The sequence below is a fragment of the Cajanus cajan genome, chromosome 1 (assembly GCF_000230855.2).
Source record: "Cajanus cajan strain Asha chromosome 1, NIPB_CcT2T_4, whole genome shotgun sequence".
NCBI lineage: Eukaryota > Viridiplantae > Streptophyta > Magnoliopsida > Fabales > Fabaceae > Cajanus > Cajanus cajan.
In genome coordinates, this window is record NC_138517.1 from 77,331,893 (window position 1) to 77,353,518 (window position 21,626).

Consider the following 21,626-nt stretch of genomic DNA (forward strand, 5'->3'; position numbering starts at 1 on the left):
CGAGCTCACGCCAACTACTGCCGAGGAACCCCAGGTATGGACTTTACATGTTGACGGGTCCTCCAACTCTAAAGGCGGCGGCGCAGGCATCATCCTGGAAGGGCCAAACCAAGTCACCTTGGAGCAGTCCCTCAAGTTTGGCTTCAAGGTGACCAATAACTAGGTAGAGTACGAGACACTTCTCGCAGGATTGAGGCTGGCTCGCGACCTCGGAGCTCGAAGAGTGAGTTGCAACAGTGACTCGAAACTCATGGTGGAGCAGCTTAGTGGGACGTACCAGGCAAAGGACACTCTACTACAGCAGTACTTCCACACTGCGTCTCACTAGATCTCGTCCTTCGACGAATTCACCATAAAGCACGTGCCGCGAGAGCAAAACGCCCGAGCTAACCTCCTATCGAAGCTCGCCAGCACCAAAAGGCTCGGACAGCACCGCACCATCATCCAAGAAACCTTGCACTCACCCAGCTTAGACGACAGGGTCATCAGCGTCAGTGACAATGAAGACCTGGGATGGATGGCAGACATTTGGGGCTACTTGAAAGAGGGAATCCTACCCGGGGATAAAGACGAAGCTCGGAGGATAAGGATGAGATCGGCCAAGTTCATCATCGTCGGAGATGAATTATTCAAGCGTGGAGTCTCCTCTCCACTGCTCAAATGCCTGATCGCGTCTCAGGCAACCTATGTCATCAAGGAAATTCACCAGGGGATATGCGGCATGCATTCCGGGGCGCGTTCAATGGTAACTAGGATACTCTGAGCTGGCTATTACTGGCCAACTCTGAAGTCGGATTGCCAAAGCCACATCCAAAAATGCAAAGAGTGCCAGCAGTTCGGCAACGCACACCGACAACCGCCCGAAACTCTCCACCACATGATGTCGGCGTGACCTTTCTCCTAGTGGGGAATGGACATCCTCGGGCCATTCCCCCTGCGAAAGGCCAACTAAAATTCCTCCTGGTGGCGATCGACTACTTCACCAAGTGGATCGAAGCATGCCCACTCGCCAAAATCACCACCGAGAACGTGCAGAAGTACACCTAGAAGAACATCATCTGCAGGTTCGGAATCCCTCACGCCCTCGTCACTAACAACGGTCGACAGTTCATCGCACAGGAATTCGAGGACTTCCTCCACGAACTCGGAATCAAACACCTTTCGACCTCGGTGGAACACCCTCAGACCAATGGCCAGGTCGAAGCTGCCAACAAGGTCATCCTCCGGGAACTCAAAAAGCGACTAGGAAGCGCCAAAGGGCAATGGCCCGATGAACTCCCCAGCATCCTATGGGCGTATCATTGCACCCCCCCAGTCAACCACACAAGAGACGCCTTACAGGCTGACCTACGAAGCTGACGCAATGATCCCAGTAGAGGTCGGCGAAACATCCCACAGATGCCAAGTCTTCAACGGCGAACAGAATGCTCAAGAACTGGCAGCTGACCTCGACTTAGTGGATGAGCTTAGAGACGAAGCTCAAATCCACGAAGAAGCCTGCAAGCTCCGAGCTTCCCGAAGATACAACACCCGAGTAAAACCTCGCTCGTTCCGGGTAGGTGACTTGGTATGGCGATTACTAGGCGAAGCAAGAAAGGACACGTCAGATGGGAAACTCGCACCCACTTGGGGTGGCCCCTTCCGAGTTACAGAAAACTTGGAAAATGGAGTGTATAGACTGGAAGAACTCAGCGGCAAACCTATACCACGAACTTGGAATGCTACGCATCTCAAGTTTTATTTTAGTTGAACTTTGTATGAATGAGCTGTGCACTCTTTTCCCGCCTCAGTCTTTTGTCCCAAAAAACAGAAAGATGGGTTTTGACTGAGAGGGTTTTTAACGAGGCACATCTACATAATCAATAAAATGACTCATTCCATTCAACTCACATCTTTTTCCCATCATTTTACGTTTCACCTCAAATGGAGGTCGAGTTCGAACCACGATATGATTAAGGTCGAGTCCGAACCTTCACAAAGGTTACTTAACAAAAAGCCCCAAGTCGAAATCGAACCTCGGCGTGACTGAGGTCGAGTTTGAACCTCGATATGATTAAGGTCGAGCCCGAACCTTCACAAAGGTTACTTAACAAAAAGCCCCAGGTCGAAATCGAACCTCGGCGTGACTGAGGTCGAGTTCGAACCTCGATATGATTAAGGTCAAGTCCGAACCTTCACAAAGGTTACTTAACAAAAAGCCCCAGGTCGAAATCGAACCTCGGCGTGACTAAGGTCGAGTTCGAACCTCGATATGATTAAGGTCGAGTCTGAACCTTCACAAAGGTTACTCAACGAAAAGCCCGAGGTCGAAATCGAACCCCGGCATGGCTGAGGTCGAGTCCGAACCTTCACAAAGGTTATTTAGCGAAAAACTAAGGTCGAGCACGAACCTTCCCAACGTGTTACTTAACAAAAAACTAAGGTCGAATTCGAACCTTCGCAACGTGTTACTTAATAAAACAGAGGTCGATTCCGAACCTCAGCACGAGCGACTCAAAACAAAGTACCACCATGTCCAAAACCATGCAACAGAAATCGAACATATGTCTTAAACCGCGAAAACAGCTCAAATCAAATAAAAATACCAAAACCATGTTCAATACATGAATTCAAATAAAAGAAAAGTAAAGCAGACAAGCGCAATCAAAATTGGCCTACGCAGAGGCGTCCTCGCTAGAGTTATCCTCGACGTCGTCCTCCCTCACCAACTTTCCAAAACGAACAACTTTTTCCACATGCATGCTGGAAAAATCAAACCCAGGCGCCAGAAGTCTAGCCTGGCGAGCAGCCTTGAGGAAACCCCTCTTATGCTCCACCACGAGGGAACGCTCAACCTCCTCAAGCCTCCTTTTCAGTGCCGCCCTCTCGGCCTCCAACACCGAAAGACCTACCCTCTGAGCGGCTATCTCCTCTTCCTTACTACTAATGATAACCTCGTCGCGAAGACGCTCCTCGGTCACCAACACTAGTTCACCCTTCAAAAACGCTACTTCATCTTCCAAGGAGTGAACCTGGCCCGCATAACCTTCATTGGAACGCAGGGCAGCCTCTAGTGACTCTTGAACCTTGGCGAGGTCCCCCCTTGTCGCTTGGAACTCGGCCCCCTACAACTTTGTTTCCCCAAGAGCGGCAGCCAGAACCCCGTTCTCCTCCTTCAAAACCTTATTTTCTTCCCTCAGGGGCTGAACTTGGCCCTTCAGCTTCGCCACATCCTCCTGCTGCTTGGACCACTTGTGTTTCCAGTGATCCACAATGGTCGTGCCCCTTTGCAGGAAAATCTGAGCCGCTTCAAGGCCCCCCATCGGCCCGGCTGACTCAATCATTGCCTGATCAGCCGCACTCAGTGACCCCATGGGGAAAAACTTCTCCGGCGTCACCGCGGCACTCCACAGAGACTCGATCTCCTCTGACGCGCTCAAATGTTCCAACCGCATCGGCGCGCCCTCCCGCGCATAGCGGTACGCAAGATACGGGCACTTGGGAGGTCCCTTCGCCCCCAGAGCAGAAGTCGGGACCCCGGAGCTAGGCCCTTTTCCGCGAATATCGGTCGAAGAAGAGGCAGACGCCTCCGGCCCTGCACCAGAAACATCGACCCTTGTCGTCACCGACCTCAGAATCTCTGGAACCTCGGCAGCCTCGCTCGCCTGCAAAAGAAAAAGGAAAAGACACATAAACCTCACAAGTCGAAAAGAATTGAGGAATACGGTGCATCAAAGGATCACAAGTACACGCTGCTTACCTCGGCAGCTTGGGCGACCCGCTCGGCGAGGAGCCACTGTCTCGGAGGTTGGAGCGACCTCACCGGCAGCCTGGGTAGCCACCTCGGCAACAGCCCCCACCTGTAGTAGACAACCCCAACTCAGGAAACTGAAAAAGGGCATACAGGACAGAAGAAGGAATAATCAGGCGAGGCACTCACCACGGAAACCCGCCCAATAGCTTGTACCGGCACCTCGCCGGGTTGAACGCCTGGCTCAGCAGCCGACGCCACCTCTTTGACAGCCACACGATCGACCCCCTCCGACCGCGGGCTCCCAGCAAGGTCCACCTCCCCTACCTCACGAGGGGCGGAGGTGCCCCCGATCTCTCCCCCAACCCTCCTCCTTTTTCGGTTGATCTTCAGGGGGGAAACCTCCTCCTCTGGAAGCTCGGAAACTCCGAACTCGATCACTTTGAAGCGGGGCTTCAGCTCGAGCCACAAGTCTTTCCCTATAAGGCCTACAAACAGACAATAAGGCACGTCAGGGAAAGAAAGATTACACAAACCTCAATATAATACCAAGATACAAAATACTCACCCTCCAGGACCCTGTCCCGGTGTGCCAAGTTCGCAAGCGACAAGATCGTCTTGCAATCCAACGGGCGAGGCAAAGCCGAGAGACTCTCAATGACGGCAACCTCCGAAGCCGTCAACTCCAAAGGGTTCACCCCGTGAAACCTCGACGGATTAGGGCACCAGTAAAAGGGGGACTTTGGCAGTCCACCAAAGTAGAAATCCCCATCCTCCAAAGGGTCGACGTCCACGAGGACCACCCGGAAAAACTCAGACTTGAAATTCTTATAAGATTGGGAGTAAAGAGTGAATAAACTCCTCTTCTTTACTCCCGTTTAAAGAAAGAATGCCATACGGCGGAACGCCCAGCTTCAGCTGGTAGAAATGAAGGAAAACGCGAAGGGACAACTCCAGCCCTAAGACCGCGCACAGGACCTGAAACGCCCTCAAAAAGTCCCAGCTATTGGGGTGCAGCTGACAAGGGGCCGCGCTGATATAGTTCAAGAAGTCACACTCAAACTGAGTAAAAGGAAGACAAACGCCCAGGTCCCTGAAGAAACTCTGATAAACATAAAAGTGGGGGGGATCGGTCGATTTCTGATGGAGCTAAGTTGAAGAAGATTGATGAACTTCAACTCCTCCATGCTTAGGACCGAAATACACTTGAGGTAGACACCTTTAGATCTCTGAATTCTCCTTTGAAGAAACTCCAAAGGAAGAGAAGTCTTTGAAGGAGATTTGGCCACTCCTTAAACTTGTGAAGGAGCTTGAGGAACCAAGCAAAGTTTGAAGAACTTTGCTAGAAACCTAGAGAGAAAATTTCTCACGGTTTTGGAGACTCTTGATTAAGAGAGAAAAATCTGATTTCATTCTCTAAAAAGTTCAAAAGTAAGTACAAGTGTAGGAAAATCAAATATATAGGGGAGGGTAGCTTGTAGGAAAAGTTATCCTTAACCATGGTTCACTAGGAACCATGGTAGGGTTAACTTAAACTCCCACGGTTTAGCTAGCTTGTAGGAGAAGCTAATCCTTGACCATGGTTCACTTAAGAACCATGGTAAGGTAAGCTAACCTTGCTTGAGTTTAGAAGCTTGCAAGACAAGCTTCAAACTCAAGAAGGAATGCTTGAGAAATTCGGCCAAAGGAGAAGGAATAAGCTAGGCGGCCCTTGGTTTAAATGCTCCATGAATTAATTTTGAAAATCTTTGATTTGGTTTAGTTAGGTTCATCATTTGATAATGAAACCTAGCTAAATCAAATCTATGAAAAATTAGGAGCAAAATGAGTCCAATATGCAAAATTTTGCCTAGGCCCAACTCAGGCCCAATTTCTAAGCACACCCTCAAGCATTGCTAAATGTCACCCCCTTTTCCCTACTGAAAAAATACAAAATGAAAGTATCAACTAGGGAGGTTAAATGGAGCTAAACTCTCCAAGTAGCCTACCTTAAAAACAATATACAAACACTAGGAAAAAGCAAGTAAAGTGCCTCACAAATACAAAGGCAAAATAACCTATACAAGAGACTATTTACAAAATATATGAAAAAGGTCTTTAAGATCATCCCATTCCTCTTGGTTCTTTCAGTATATCACCTCTTGGATTCCTTGGCCTTGGCCATAGTCTATCAATTTCCCCATGAACACACCTTCACCAGTCAGACAAGGCTCGAGCCGAATCGTCCGGGAAATGGTGGGGTCGCAAATCTGGTGCGTCTCCCAAACCGCATCGACCTCCAGACGCGACCTGAACACACTTTGGACGAACCCCACCTCGCGCTTGACCTAGTCATAACCAGGAACACCCGGCTCCAAGTCCTTAGGCGGGGGTAACTCTCTCCTCTCGGCGGCACCCCTCCCGGTAGCCACCGCCTTTCCGCGCGCCTTGCCCCTGGCGGGCGCAGAAGAACCAACGCCACGACCACCAGCCATCAAGAAAACTCGAAGAAAGACTGTGAAAACGAAGACGAAAGGCGAACGAAAGCAAGAAAGATAGGAACAAGAAAGCACAGAAGACTATCGTACCCAAGAAGCTAAAGAGTAGAAGAGAGTGAAGCGAATGGGAAGAGACGCGGGAGAGAAAAAGAGAAGGGCTTTTTCCCACATTTCAAAACTGCCACGCCACGTGTCGGTCAGGGGGCACGCCTGACAACACAATTAATTGCAAGTCCATCATTGCATAACCGTCATTTCCCACAACGCGCCGCTTGCACGTTTTCGGGAAATGAACAGTCGTGACGCATGACATCTCAACAGGTAGAAGTACGCGAAAGGTCACTCCCCCCCAAGCAAGCTCGGTCTTAACTCCTCGACCTAACGGACTTCGGAGCTCGGGGGGTTAGTGTACTGTCCGTACCGCGAAGCCGAGCTCCGAGCTCGGCATCACTGCACAAAACGACGTCGGGCGCGCGCTACGCGACGTCAGCTCGGCATTTAAGCAAATCGTAACCGATCTCGAGCGATCTCGCTTCAGACGGGATCCATCATTTAATCCTATCACATTTTATCTCAGGCCCAAGGCCTAAAACAACCCTAATTCACACTAAGGTACGTGCATTACATATACGAGATTCATACTCCCACAAACACTAACTTTAGCATCAGAGTCTCTTTTGCAGGTATCACCCCCATCTTGGAACACCAGCGTACCCGTGAAGGAGGCTCACTGATCTTACCTGACAAATCACCTCTACGGCAGATTTCCGGTAAGAACACAATTAATTACATTTTCTAAGTAAAAACACTTTTGTCTCCTAAACTCTTAGAGTTATTTTAGTTATTTTTTAAATCAAAACTAGTGAGGATTATATATAAACTTTTTCGTAATTAGTAATTTTTGTTCTATCTCTGGAAACTTGGAGACAAGTGGTTAATCTTAGTAAAGTGTTGTCCTTTTTTAGTTTACCACGTGTCACTTGGAAACAAGCTACATGAAGATGTTTGTGCTTACTTTACACTTTACATGCTCTGTAGTTTCTAGATCTTTCTAGTGACTTCCCTTTCCCATTCGAGACGCGCCGACTCACTCTGAAGTAATAAAAGTAAAACCAAAAAAATGCCTAAATAGTAAATACTAATGAAAACCAATAAATAAATATTAAACTCTTGTTTCAATTCGCGGTCTTGTTAGTTGTAGCCTGTTATTCAAACGTCGTCGTTTCCCAGTTCCAACCAACTAACTTTCAACGCCGGAACTCACTCGTCAATGTCGATCTCCGGTGGCGCCGCCGTCACCGGCGGGAACGTCAGGAGGAACCACCGCTACCTCGGCGCGGACCGTTTCTACTACCCGCCACCGTTGCGGAAATACCGACCAGAACAGGAACATGTGGAGGAGCAAAGGTCAACGTTGTCGGAGAACAGGCCCGGTTCCTCTTCCGATTGCTCCGTTTCTTCTGAAACAACGCGTGAGGTCTCCAATTTGTGTCGGTTCTTGGAGCACACCACACCGCATGTTCCCGCGCAATATTTTCCCATGGTAAACTAAACCAAATCAATGCCTTTCAATTTTCGAATGATGTATGAGTTTATGGCGTTTTATTTTGTTTTGAACATTTTAATTTTATTAATTTGGACTGAAAAATTAGTTTATCAGTTTTTTTTTAGCAAAAATCATGTTTGGTTTATTGATTACTTTAAGAATTTTCCACGGATCGTGTAGGAGTCCCTCATTTTGTAGCATAAAATACTTGATGTGATACTTAAGCTTAAGCCGTTAAGCCATGGGACTCTTTCACTTAATGGAATAGTTTTTTTCTAAAATTGGACTATCCTTTTGTACTTAAGTTCTGAGAGATTGAGGTGATAATAATGCATTGCAAACGGTTTGTGTTGTAATTTTGGGGTAGTGTTAGGTTTGTTTGAAAATTGAAAGTGAATTGTTGTGGGGGTTAATTGGGTTTGTTTGGGAAAGGAACAGAGAAGCAAGAGAAGATGGAAAACTATGGAGGGAGAGTGGCATGCGTACTATGTGCTTGGGGATTTGTGGGAATCTTTCAAGGAATGGAGTGCATATGGGGCCGGTGTTCCGTTGGTGTTGGATGGGAGGGAATGCGTCAAACAGTATTACAATGTCTCCTTGTCTGCCATTCAGCTTTATGTTCATCCATCACAACATTTCCCATGGTTAAGGTCGGTGTTTCACTCTCAAATTTTAGTTCTACCTGTGTTGTGCCTCTCCAATCATTGATCATTGTGTGTTTGTTTGTGTTTGGCAATTTATCGTTGTTATATCAATTTGGATTGTTTAAAATTTCGTAAGGCATTTTCAGTTTTAGTTTTTGTCTACTTATTTTTACTTGGTGGAGAGTTTGATGTACTTATGCTTGTGCATCTTATTCTGTTTGTGTTGATGTTGTTCACATTTAACAGTTCAGAACTTTAGGTTTTTACTATGTAGTTTGCTACAAGTGAAAAGTGAAAACATTAGAGCAACTGAGCAAGGATCTTGGATCTTGTAAATCATGGCTTTTGTTTGATGACTCCTCTGATTTGAACTAAATAACTAAACTTTGAATTCAACAAATTATCTCACATTTTCAAGTTGTTAACTCACAAATTATGCTTCCATAACATCCCCATATAATTATTTTGACCAGTTGATAATTGTGCATAGGGGTGGATGACTAAACTGAATAAAAATTAACATTGACACATTGAAATTGTATCCCTAATATATTGATTTAGAGTTTAGGGTTACTAACGTTACATAAGAATCTTTTTTTTAATAAAAGGAGTAAGTTTTAAGGATATTTTAGTGACGTGATTATAAAATTAATAAAGTAAAAGTATGCTAACAAAAAATTTAATGATGAAGAACTTGATTATTCTTATTAACTAAGAAGAAGAAAAATTTTAAAAAATACAAATGTAATAATTTTTATAAATAAGTTGTATACATTCTTAGAATAGTGAATTTGAGTCAAATTCAACTCTACAAAACCAGCTTGTAAGGTAAAAAAATTAATTTTCACTTATACACTATTTAATTGTCTAATTTTTAGTCGATGTGAGACTTGGATTTTTCCCAATATATATAAAAGTATTTTAAGAGATATTTATAGTACACAAATTTATAAGTGAATTTATAATTTAGTTAAATAATATATAAAATATAATAAAAACCAGTTTGCTAATGTGGTCAGGTCTTTTTGTTTAGCAGTTAATTTTCTACGGAGTTTCTTTTTTATCCCTTTTATGTGTTGCTTTATGAATAAATTGATATATATTAACTGTGTTAACATACTTTTCTAATTGATTATAAAAGAAACTTGTGGAGTTTCTGTCCAAAAAAGAAACTGGAGGTTAGCAATTTTTATGTGTAGTCCCAACAGCTGAGGCTTTTTGTAAGGGTGCAACTTTATTTCCTTATTACTTCTCAAAGCCCATCATGGACCAAGAGACTCTACTAATTTTAAGGTGCCACCATTGATTAAGATGTTAAGCCTAAGAATTTTAAATGTTACACTAGCCTGATTACTGTATTTTCTTGCTAAATTAATTAATATACACTAAATGATTTAGGACTACAGTTAATGTAAGTAATGCTATATTACTTATCTTTGTAATTTAGTTTATCACATGTTAGTTGTATCACTTGTATGTCTTCGGCATTGAATTTAGCATATTGACATGGCTAGTCACACTCCAGAGCTATATGGAATACTGTGTTAATAATATTGTCATCAGGTGTCACTCTAAAACTATTTTGTTCTGTTCCTTGTCGCCTTAGTAACTTAGTATTGCCTGCAATTTCCAAATGGCATTCAATAGGATTCATGTTTAGCCTCTAATTTTATGATGACAACCACAATTATTTAGATGCTATGAATCTAGAATAAGGAGAATTATTTATTATATTTTTCGAATAATAGGCTTCTATCTCCTACCCTTTTCAATCATTCCATGCATCAGTTTACCACTTTGACTGATTTTCTAGACTTACATACTTGATACTACTATTACTTTTTTGTGTGTATCTATGAAATAGTTTCATTTTCGTTTCATGGCAGTTGGAATCAGCCTAACTTATCAGATGTAAGCACTCATGGTTTGGAAAGAAGTAAACCTCAAACAGGTTCATCAAGTGATGAGATTGAGAGCTGCAGCCCACCTGGTCAGCTTATATTTGAATACTTTGAGCATGAAATACCTTACAATCGTGAACCATTAGCAGATAAGGCAAGATCCTTATCCTTTGGTTCGGTTCCACCTTGAGACAATGAGATTATGTTGCTTTTCGATCCTAATATAGATTCATATTTCTTGCCCCCAGATTTTTTACCTTGCACATCAGTTTCCTGAGCTGAAGACATACCGGAGCTGTGATCTTTCGCCTGCAAGTTGGGTTTCTTTGGCTTGGTATGCTTTATCTCATCCTTTTAGTTAATTAGATTCTTAGGGTTGTATTATGCACATGATAATCACTAATCTAAAATTATCTGTTCCTGCATATATCATGAAGGTATCCAATATACAGAATACCTACTGGTCCCACACTTGAGAGCCTGAGTGCCTGCTTCCTGACCTTCCATTCCCTGTCAACAACTTTGCAAAGTATGTATTATTGTCTTCGTTCTGTATGGATAAACTTTTTCGAAAATACTTTTAAGAGAAAATAATAAGGAAATCAAAATAAACTTTTCCATAAATCAAAAATAAAGTTTTGAAGAAGTTAATAGAAGAGAATTTCGACAAATTAATTTATGTTAATTTTAGTTTATGAATAAATTAATTTCATTTTTTTTCCTTGACCCTTTGTTCAATTTCTTTTTGTCTTGAATTTGCAAGGTATCAACTGTAACATTGTTGTCTGAATCAGGTCCAAAGAATGATGGACTTCATGTTAGTTCAAGAGGTAAGGAGTTGTCGTCCAAGCTATCATTACCAATCCTTGGACTTGCCTTTCATAAGTTGAAAGCTTCTCTCTGGGATTCTGATGGTGTTGCTCAAGGTCAGAAAGCCAATTCTCTATTGAGAGCTGCTGATAATTGGATTAGGCTATTGGAAGTTAACCATCCCGATTACAATTATTTTATGTCTCATTATACATATTGGAGATGAACTGAGTTTTCTGTAAACTGAAGCAACCTATCTCCAAAGTACCAGCTTATGCAGACCTATCAGCATCACTCAAGTTTAAAAATAGAAAAAATAGAATAGCAGTAGTTTTAGAAAATATGAGAACTTTTGTTGTAAATAGATCCCGAGTAGCACCCATGACATTGATAACCAATGGCTGACTGTTGCAGTTATATGTTAAAATTCAAATGGTTCAATGTGAAACTTGATCAATCTGATATTAATATTAATAATAATAATAATAATAATAATTAAATAACATATAATAACTAATATTTTAACCTATATAATGTTATTATATATAATTAAAATTAACTTTTATACATTAGACAGGAATATTTTTATCTGATGTAAGAGTATTTTTAGGATTTTTTTTAATGAGAGCTTGTTAGGATATTTTTAATTTTTATCTAATTTAATTTTTATTTATCATAATTATTTATAAGTTAAATATTAATATTTTAAAATAATTTATTAATAAATAAAAATAATTTTTTGTTGCAATATAAATTATTTATTTTGAACCTAAAATATAAATTTTATGTTCAAAATATTTATGTATATTAATTTTAAATATAATTTATACATTTAAATATAGTGCTTATATATATATATATATATATATATATATATATATATATATATATTATTATAAATTCTAATTATACATAATAAATATGTATGTGTATTACACAAATTAAAATATTTGTTTATATTAAATTATATTTTTATTGTATATAATTAAAATTTATAATAAATAGATATTTTTAAATATATAAATTTTTAGATTTATGATGAATAATTTATGTTGAAACACAAAATTATCTTTATTTATTAATAATTTGTTTTTAAATTAATATTTAATTTATAAATAATTATGATAAATAAAAAAATTTAGTTATATAAGAACCGAAAAGAAATCAAGAAATCTTACAAATTCTACGTCAAAGAAAATTTTTAAAAATATTATTGCATAATATAACTGTTCGTATTTTAATATAAGAGTTGATAATAGGTTTATATTTAAAATTAAAAAAAAAATTGACTTGAGTCATTTTTCTTTTGTCACTTATTTTACCAATTTACTGGTTTTTCAACTTTTTAACTGATTTTTTTCAAATCAGTTATGTGACTTATTTAAACACTAATCATAAACCTAACAGATTATTCCAAATGTTAGTTACGATTAATTCTTTGACCGACTATCTCAAACTTAACTGGTTTACTAGTTTTTAGTTTTATCGACAAGTTTAATCTAATTTTCAAAACACGAAATACAATTAATTCATTAATTTAAATATATCTTTTCTTAAAATAATTTTAGTTGCGCATGTTTCTATATTTTAGATAACTTAGATTTAGGGATGAGTAAAGATTCAATTAGATTAGATTAAATTTGAATCATATTTCAATTGAACTAATCAACTTTTATCAATTTGAACTAATTTAATTCAATCCAATCATAGACCAAAATAATTGGATCTTTTATTAAAATAATAAAAATGAATAAAAAAATTATATTAGACAACTTGTGATGTACACCAAGTCTAATGAATAAATATTACATATTTAAAACATGACAAACTTAAAGCATCAAATAATACAAAAATACAAACTTCAAATATTTAATATTACAAATATGTTAGTGAGCATTATAAAATATTTTACTTAAAATATTTAACATTACAAGCTTAACAAACCAACCAATATCACTAAATTAATCTTAACGCTCTCAAAATAAAATCTAGAAGTCAAGCTAACATCACGAAGTCCAACCCTTACAGCTTAAACCTCATAACAAATCATATGACTCAAACCTAATAATAAAATTATATATAAATAGCAACAAAAGACAAACTCCATATTTTCGTATATTTTATTTAAAAATAAATAGATGATAAAAACAATTGAAGTTAAATACATGTAAGTTAACCCCAAGCGTGTGGTTCAGCGGTAGGGGTTGATCTACACTTAAGCAAGGTCAGGGGTTCGAATCTTGCCTTGTGTATGCAGCTGCGTTAAATCTTGGGGCCAGCTATCCCACCCTTTGAGGTGCCTCCAACGTAGCGAGGAGATTAGTCACTGCTATCGGCGGTGGATACTCCAAGGACGAACAAAAAATACATGTAAGTTGTTAACAATTATACTGTGTTAACAGTTTTAAGTAGTTATTTAAAAACTCTGAAAAAAAATTGAAACATAAATTTAACATAGAAATAGAGAAATAATAATAATAATAATAATTACTAAATAAATAGAAGTATGGGAGAGATCAAATTGTGTAGAAACTTGCGAATATTTAATAGAATAGAACGATTTAATTTGATTTCTTAAAATTTAAATCAAACTGATTGAAATCGATTGAATTTATAATTTTCTAATCTGATAGCAGTAACCAATCCAAGTTTTTACCTTCGATTTTGATTAGGATTTATCAAATTGGTTTGACCTCGTGTCCAACCACCCTGCATAGAACATTTCTAAAAAATAAACAAAAACTCAAGGAGACTGAATAATCCTTCGCAATGTACACGCGCAGGGATTGATTAATTTATTACAAAGCTATTTCACTAAAGTTGACTAGCTTTTTAAGTAAATTTAAACACAACGAACTATGAGAATCTGTGTTTAAACTTCAAATCGCCTTTTCCCCCTCTTCATGCCATTGCACTTTTTATTAAATAAAATGAGAAACATATAATTAAATATAATATTTTAACATTACTCTTATATTAAAATTTTAGATTTTAATCAAATACATTCAATCTAAAATATTTAATAACTTGCGTACCCATTACGCAATGTAAACAACAAATATTTTGGAACATTTAAGTAATAACTTAGGTCCCAGGAACAATACTCCACGTCAAGTCTACTATAAGAAAATTCAACAAAAGACTAGCTGAAATTGACCCTCCAACACCCTTACCCTTTATTATGGAACATGTAGAAAAATCTTAAAGCCCAACCTTAAAAAATATGGTCTATAAATTCTACTGTGCCCATGGTTGTCCGGTGCTCGTAAATGAATTTTATTTCCATTGGTTATTTGGAACTAACATAGAACAAAAGCAGGAATAAAGTAAAGTTTGCATTTTATGAACATAGCTATAGACACATTACATATTTATCAAATGTAGCCACTGCCACTTCGTATCGTTCTGAATAACTATCTCTCTCTCTCTCTCTCTCTCTCTGGTGCTTACAGAACCTGTTCCTAATACAATAGCGGCATACGAGCTACAAATGCAGTCATAATACATCACCATCAACAATTGTGGACATCAGTAGCCCTTGCACGAAATCAAACCTCCGAGCCTTCTCTACTTTATCCTCTTCCGACATCTGTAACTGTTGAGGTTTTCTGTAATCATACACAATTGTTAGACTAGGAAGTTTTAGAATGGTTTTGAAAGAGAAAAGGAAACAGTTGAGAAGCAATACGATACACTGTTAAAATGATCATATAACAGTTCATGTCATACGAAACCAAGGCATCATTCGTTTCATAAGTTACTTCAAAATGGACACAAATTTAACCAGAGTATAAGAGCTATTGCACCTGTGCATCGTCACACATCCAGAACTAAAACTTGAACATAAAACAAACTAAAACTTTTGCACTCATTTCTTAAGCAAAGCAAATCTTAATCAAAGGGCAACATCAAGATTCCTTACCTTTCCAAGAAATCATCTTTTGAGCTCCTCTCTTTTACAGGGGCATTTTCAATGGAAGGACAAGATGGTACACTCACAGATTCATCAGCTACAACATGGTTAAACATAAATAACGACAACAGAGGATCAGGCTCAGAAGCAGATGGAACTATGTGTGAAGAACCCCCAAGAATAGAGTGCAAGGCTCCTTCTCGTAACTCTTTTTTCAACATAGAAATTGGTGAAGTAGAGCCTCCTTTCCTGACCCTCCTTTTACGCTGCACGTAAGTTCTGGTTACGGAAAAACTTTGAAGTTTTAAGTCTTAAAGCAAACCGTAACATTTGACCATAAGAATAGCACTTGAATGTAGTAGTTATACGCGGCAATGCAGATAAGGGATGGGTTCACCTCACACACAGACTTGCTTGAATACATAGTTAAATAAATAGGACAGAGACAAAACACGATATTACCATTTAGCAATTCTTAAATCACTACTCACTAGAATAACAACACAAAAACAATTAGCCACATTGGTAAAACTCAAATTCATTGTATGAAGCATACTTATGAGACAAGTAACCAGTGTTTTTCATTTAAAACAAATTAAACAAATGCTTGCTAAATAGAAACATACTTAACCACTATTGCTAGCCTACAGGAGGGAGGGGTCAGACAGAATGAAAGGCCCTAAGTTTTAACCTCATTGCCGGCATTGTACATCAAAAATAAAAATATAGAAACACACTTGAGTGTTTATGTTTCGCTCATTGAAATCTATCACCCATTCACACTCTTTAAGCAGCTCACCATTTATATTGATAGGTGGGCAACAAACATTCTAAACACTTGGCATAACATCACACTATTTCAAAGGTTTCTTTTTTGGTTCAAGGCAACAAACGTGCATATTGAAATTTTATTTATCAACACATCTTAGCCTAGTTTAGAAGAACTTGTTATCAAGTATTTAAAATGAATCAAACTCCTTTCCTAAGTTAAAATCAATTTAAACATGTGGAGTTCTCATATCAAACTTCTCCAAAAGCTAAAGTGCACAACGTGATTTGAACTTCTGAAGAAGAAAAAAATGATTTATTTAACTTGCTATTTCTTCTCCTACGTATGCACACAAGTTTTCAAACTTCACAAGCATCGAATAAGTGAGTGAAGTAGAATGAACCCTTTATCCACCCAAACACATCAAGTGCAACTAAAAAAATAAAAAAAGACAGCAACTTGCCAAAAGGATATCCTCAAAAAGTTCCCATGTTGCGTAGTGACATGTCCCACAAGATCTCCTCCCACCTTCCCACAGATGGGACACACCTGAAGCAACAATCAGAAAGCACAAAAAAAGTAATGTGAGCAGATAAACATAACAAGAACCAGCATCATCGTACAAGTCCCAAGCAGACCCAGTAACTCACTCATCCTCAGTGGAGGAATTAAGAGCTGGTAATATTGAAAAAATACATTTTTTTTTAACTGGGAGTGCTGATTTATATGATTCCAGAAAGTTGGTAAGTGGAAAAAGAAAAGAGGGAACGGACCCCGTTTTTGGCTTGGATAGGGTGGTGGTCGTCAATGTGGCAGCAGAGGGAAACGACGTCGTAATCCTCGGCGCAGAAAGGGCAGAGGAACTCCGACCTGTAATCATCGCCGCCTTCAATCTCCTCCACTAACAGATCTGCAAGATGAGCCATTGGTCATAAAGAAAATTATAATTGAACATATAATAATAATAATAACAAAGAATAATAGCGGACAGAGGAGAACTTGATGAAGACCAGATCGAGAGTGATAGCGGCGTGAAGGGGCGGAGAGGCGCCAGGAATTGGAGTCCATGGAACCCTAAAATGCGCGTCGGAGAGAGAGAGTGTGTGTGTGTGTTTATATGTGACTATGGAAAGAAGGAAAAGGAAGTGATGTGGTGAGAGAATAAGAATAGTGAATAGTGAATAGTGATGGAGGAAATGTTTGTGCAAGTGTCATCGCTCTCTTTTCTACGTCCAATTTCGGAAATGCCCCTAACTACCTTTTACGCCGGTAACTCTTTGCAACAATCATTCTCTCTATCTTCTTTTCAAATCCTCATAGCAAGTTGCTCTCGTAGCTCAGTTGGTTAGAGCACCCGTTTAGTAAGCGGGAGGTCTTGAGTTCGACTCTCAACGAGAGCAAATTCTTTTTCCTATCTTTCCTACGTCTTCTATTTATATACTTGCTACTTGCTTAGTACTTTATAATGCCAATTTAAATTACTCATAAAAATAAATAAATTTTATAATCACATAAATTATAGAATTAAATAATTATTTAATGTTAACGATAGTATATTTTATGATAATTAGCATTTACAGAATGATAATTTTTTGTGATTAAAAAGATATATGATTTTTTATTAGTATCATATAAATTATATTAATTATAATATATTTTGTTTAAATTAATATTTTTATTTTTATTGTATATAAATTATTGTCAATTTTGTTCTTTGATTATAAAATATATTTCTTGATAGTTATTTAGAAATTTTTATTTTGAATTATAAATCCAAATAAAAAATAACATTAATTCTCGTTATATTTCAATATATTTCATAGAAATTAACATTTATAGTATATAAATCATTGTAATTTATGTTTTCTGGTTATAATAATTATATGATTAAGATAATTTTGATTAGCAATATGTAAATCATATTATAAAAAAAATTAATTAACATTAATTATAATGTATTCTGTTAAAATTAACATTTATGATATACAAAGTATTTTTTTCTGAGGGTAAAATATATTTCCTAATAATTACTTATAAGTTTTTCTATTTTGAATTATAAATTCAAATAAAAATGCTATTAAAAAAATGTTCGTTATTTTATTAAATTTATTAATGTTATAGTCAATCTTTCAAGATAAAATAATTATTTAATAACTATTAATATATTTAAAATTTCAAACTTAAAACTATACTATTAATTATATAACTAAGGTCTGAATAACATGTATTGCATGGACATATGTTTAGATTTGTCGTTTCAACACGTGGTACTTGTAAATATTAGATTTGGTTATAAGCCATAATTTTGTTTAACTAAATATGTCATTAACAATGTGTCGGTGAAAGAAATAGAGGATAAAAAAGATAAAAGAGAGAAGAGAAGAGAAGTGTAAGAAGATAAACTGGAAATAAAATAGAAAAATTGGTGAAAAAAATTATTATTATTGTTATGTATTTATAGTTATTTATTTATTTATTTATTATTATTATTGGAAGTTTAATTATTTTATAAGTAAATTTATTTGGAAATAAATTTATTATTATTATTATTATTAAAATTTATTATTTTAAAAAACAAATAAACAATTATAAATTTTTATAAATAATTTTATTTAAAATGTCAAATAAAAAATATTTTTAATATCATAAAATAGATTATATATATATATATATATATATATATATATATATATATATATATATAACTTTCATATATTTAACCTCATTTTAAAAGAAAAAAAATTATTATATACCTATCAAACTTTCACATATTTATCCTCATTTTAAAACAAAACTTTTTATTATGGACATATCAAAACATCCTTCCATTTTTCTGTAATTCCCTTTTATCAAATATAAATACTTTTCAACTTTCTCACACTTTTTTTTTATTTTTTCTTTTATTTCTGCTTTTCCAAACAAACCATTATAATACAATAAATGAATTTAATAATTTTATTTATTATTTAACTTGTACATTACATTTATAATAATTATATAAATAATATTATATAGAATCAATCAATATTAATCATAATAATATATTTTGTGATGACTAACATTTATGTAAAAAAAAAATTATGGTATACAATTTTGCACACATTATTCTTTTATATTTTTCAATGGTTTACTGTTTTTTTTAAGACAATATATATATTTTATTATAAATAATTTATTTGATTTAGGTGATATCAGTGACAAAGTTATTGTTCCTATTGTAAATTTGATGTCATCGTTAGGGTTACTGCATCCGATGTATTGTCCGCTTTGACTCGTTAGGCCGTCACGGTTTTCTCCTTTAAAAGGCGTCTCGGTGGGTTAAGGAGAAAAAGTGTTTATAAACTACCCTTAGCCTCGACTCCTAAGCGATGTGAGACTTTTAGGCATACTGGAACAAGCCCCCCAGTCGATGCTAAGGGGCAATAGTGGCTTGGGCCCTCCTTCTAGCGCCAATGTTCCTATCATAAGTCTGTTGTCATCGTTAGGGTCACCGCATCCGAAGTATTGTCCGCTTTGGCTCGTTGGGCCATCACGGTTTTGTCCTTTAAAAGGCACATCGGTGGGTTAAGGAGGAAGGGTATTTATAAACTACCTTTAGTCTCAACTCCTAAGCGATGTGGAACTTTTAGGCATACCGGAACAGTTATAGTTGACTCTATTGTAATTATTAATAAAAATAGAGAATAAATTATTTGTAAGTTTATGTCTTTCTTTTCTTTTTTTGTTAATTTTCATTTTATTGTTCATTTGCTAACGAATATTTTTGTATTTCTTTTTTATTTCCTTCTTTCATTGCACATTATATTTTCTATTATTTACATTTTTCAATCACTTTTTAATTTTGGGCAAAAGTGAAAGGTTGAAGCCAAATATGTGGAGAATTTTTGGGTAAATTCATATTATTTACTATTTTTAAAGTTTTTTTTTCCTTTTTTAAAAATATTGTGGAAAAAATATAGGGTTGAATAATATTATTTCTCAAAAAACTTGCATTTTTTCACAAAATAATGAAGTAATAGTGTTATAGATAGGGCAGAGCAGACGAAATAAAGAATAAACTCAGAGATTTATATTGATTTGTCTCAACTATTAAGATTATGTCTGTTGAGAGTAATGGTGAATGGAGAGAACATATTCCTTGTGTATTGCAAAGCAAAAGATGTGTTTAAATACAAAGCAGTGGGCCTAGGCCCATAAGATAAAACTATATCTAACACTCCCCCTCAAGCTGGTGTATATAGATCATATGCACCAAGCTTGTTACAAATATAATCAATCCTAGGACCCCGTAATGATTTGGTGAAGACATCTGCCAACTGATCAGTAGAGTTAACAAACTGAGTAGTAATGTCCCTAGATAAAATCTTCTCACGAATGAAGTGACAATCTATTTCAATGTGTTTGGTCCTCTTGTGAAATACTGGATTTGAGGCAATATGAAGGGCAGCTTGGTTATCACATATGAGAGTCATTTGTGTAACTTCGCCAAATCTCAGTTCTTTAAGCAACTGTTTGAGCCAAATGAGCTCACACGTAGTAGAGGCCATAGCACGGTATTCTGCTTCTGCACTAGATCTTGCCACTACATTCTACTTCTTACTTTTCCAGGAAATCAAGTTATCACCGATAAAGACACAATAACTTGAGGTGGATCTCCTGTCAGAGGGAGAGCCTGCCCAATCTGCATCTGAGTATCCCACAACTTGGGTATGATTGTTGTAGCCATATAATAAACCTTTTCCTGGAGCACCTTTGATATACTTCAGAATGCGGATGACTGCATTCCAATGTCCTGCACATGGAGAATTGAGAAATTGACTCACCACACTAACCGCAAAAGAGATGTCAGGACGAGTTACCGTGAGATAATTCAATTTCCCAACCAGTCTTCTGTACCTCTCAGGATCTGAGAAAGGCTCCCCCTGACTTGGTAGAAGTTTAGCATTAGGATCCATAGGTGTATCAACAGGCTTGGAATTCATTAGCCCAGTTTCCTCTAAAATATCCAATGCATACTTTCTTTGAGATATTACAATTCCATTTGTAGATTGCGCTACCTCAATCCCCAAGAAATACCTAAGTTTACCAAGGTCTTTTGTCTGAAAGTGATGGCAAAGATGTTGTTTTATCTGAGAAATTCTATGATGATCACTACCAGTAAGAACAATATCATCATCATACACTATCAAGTAGATGCACCCAGCAGTGGAATGTCGATAAAAGACCAAATGATCAGCTTCGCTTCGAGTCATCCCAAACTGTTGGACTACAATACTGAATCTACCAAACCATGCCCTTGGAGATTGCTTAAGACCATAAAGTGATTTGCGGAGACGACATACCAAACCGGAAGACTCCCCCTGAGCAACAAACTCAGGAGGTTGCTCCATATAAATTTCCTCAAGCAAATCCCCTTGAAGAAAGGCATTTTTAACATCCAGTTGATAGAGAGGCCAACGGCGAAGAGCAGCCATGGCTAAGAATAATCTGACAGAGGTCATCTTGGCAACAGGAGAGAAAGTGTCACCATAGTCTAATACAAAAATTTGAGTATAACCTTTGGCGACCAAACGAGCTTTGAGTCGATCAATGGTGCCATCAGGACCAACCTTGACTGTGAAGATCCATCGACATCTAACCACAGACTTCCCAGGAGGCAAAGAAACAAGATCCCAAGTACCATTGTTCTGAAGAGCACACAGTTCATCAAGCATGGCTTGTCTCCAACCAGGGTGGGCCAAGGCATCACCTACATTTTTAGGAATAGACACAGAGGAAAGAGAAGAGAGACAAGTATATTGGGAGGGGGATAATCGGTGATAACTCAGAGTAATAT

General features: G+C 37.4%; 3 protein-coding genes and 1 non-coding gene across 6 annotated transcripts; 3 read left to right on the top strand and 1 right to left on the bottom strand.

Moving 5' to 3' along the window:
• The first annotated feature begins 1,270 nt into the window (after positions 1-1,270).
• Positions 1,271-1,750, top strand: LOC145955753 (uncharacterized). The gene has a single exon (XM_083070894.1). It carries the CDS (start codon positions 1,271-1,273, stop codon positions 1,748-1,750), a length of 480 nt encoding a protein of 159 aa, XP_082927020.1.
• Positions 1,751-7,361: 5,611 nt separating this feature from the next.
• Positions 7,362-11,556, top strand: LOC109814982 (uncharacterized). Of its 2 annotated transcripts, none has more exons than XM_020379537.3 (6): positions 7,362-7,750; positions 8,186-8,403; positions 10,284-10,452; positions 10,547-10,632; positions 10,736-10,827; positions 11,093-11,556. In XM_020379537.3, exons 1-6 carry the CDS (start codon positions 7,478-7,480, stop codon positions 11,332-11,334), a joined length of 1,080 nt encoding a protein of 359 aa, XP_020235126.2. In that variant the 5' UTR covers positions 7,362-7,477; the 3' UTR covers positions 11,335-11,556. The 2 variants fall into 2 exon arrangements, with proteins under 2 accessions (XP_020235126.2, XP_020235127.2); XM_020379538.3 differs by having other exon boundaries at positions 7,364-7,750; positions 8,192-8,403.
• Positions 11,557-14,430: 2,874 nt separating this feature from the next.
• Positions 14,431-16,967, bottom strand: LOC109814967 (protein DEHYDRATION-INDUCED 19 homolog 4). 2 transcript variants are annotated; one of them, XM_020379510.3, is made up of 5 exons: positions 16,780-16,967; positions 16,564-16,700; positions 16,265-16,339; positions 15,031-15,293; positions 14,431-14,716 (listed from the first exon to the last, which is right to left on the bottom strand). In XM_020379510.3, exons 1-5 carry the CDS (start codon positions 16,856-16,858, stop codon positions 14,605-14,607), a joined length of 666 nt encoding a protein of 221 aa, XP_020235099.1. In that variant the 5' UTR covers positions 16,859-16,967; the 3' UTR covers positions 14,431-14,604. The 2 variants fall into 2 exon arrangements, with proteins under 2 accessions (XP_020235099.1, XP_020235100.1); XM_020379511.3 differs by having other exon boundaries at positions 16,801-16,963.
• Positions 16,968-17,116: 149 nt separating this feature from the next.
• TRNAT-AGU (transfer RNA threonine (anticodon AGU)) lies at positions 17,117-17,190 on the top strand. The gene has a single exon. It is a non-coding gene; the product is annotated as a tRNA-Thr (tRNA).
• The last annotated feature ends 4,436 nt before the right edge of the window (positions 17,191-21,626 follow it).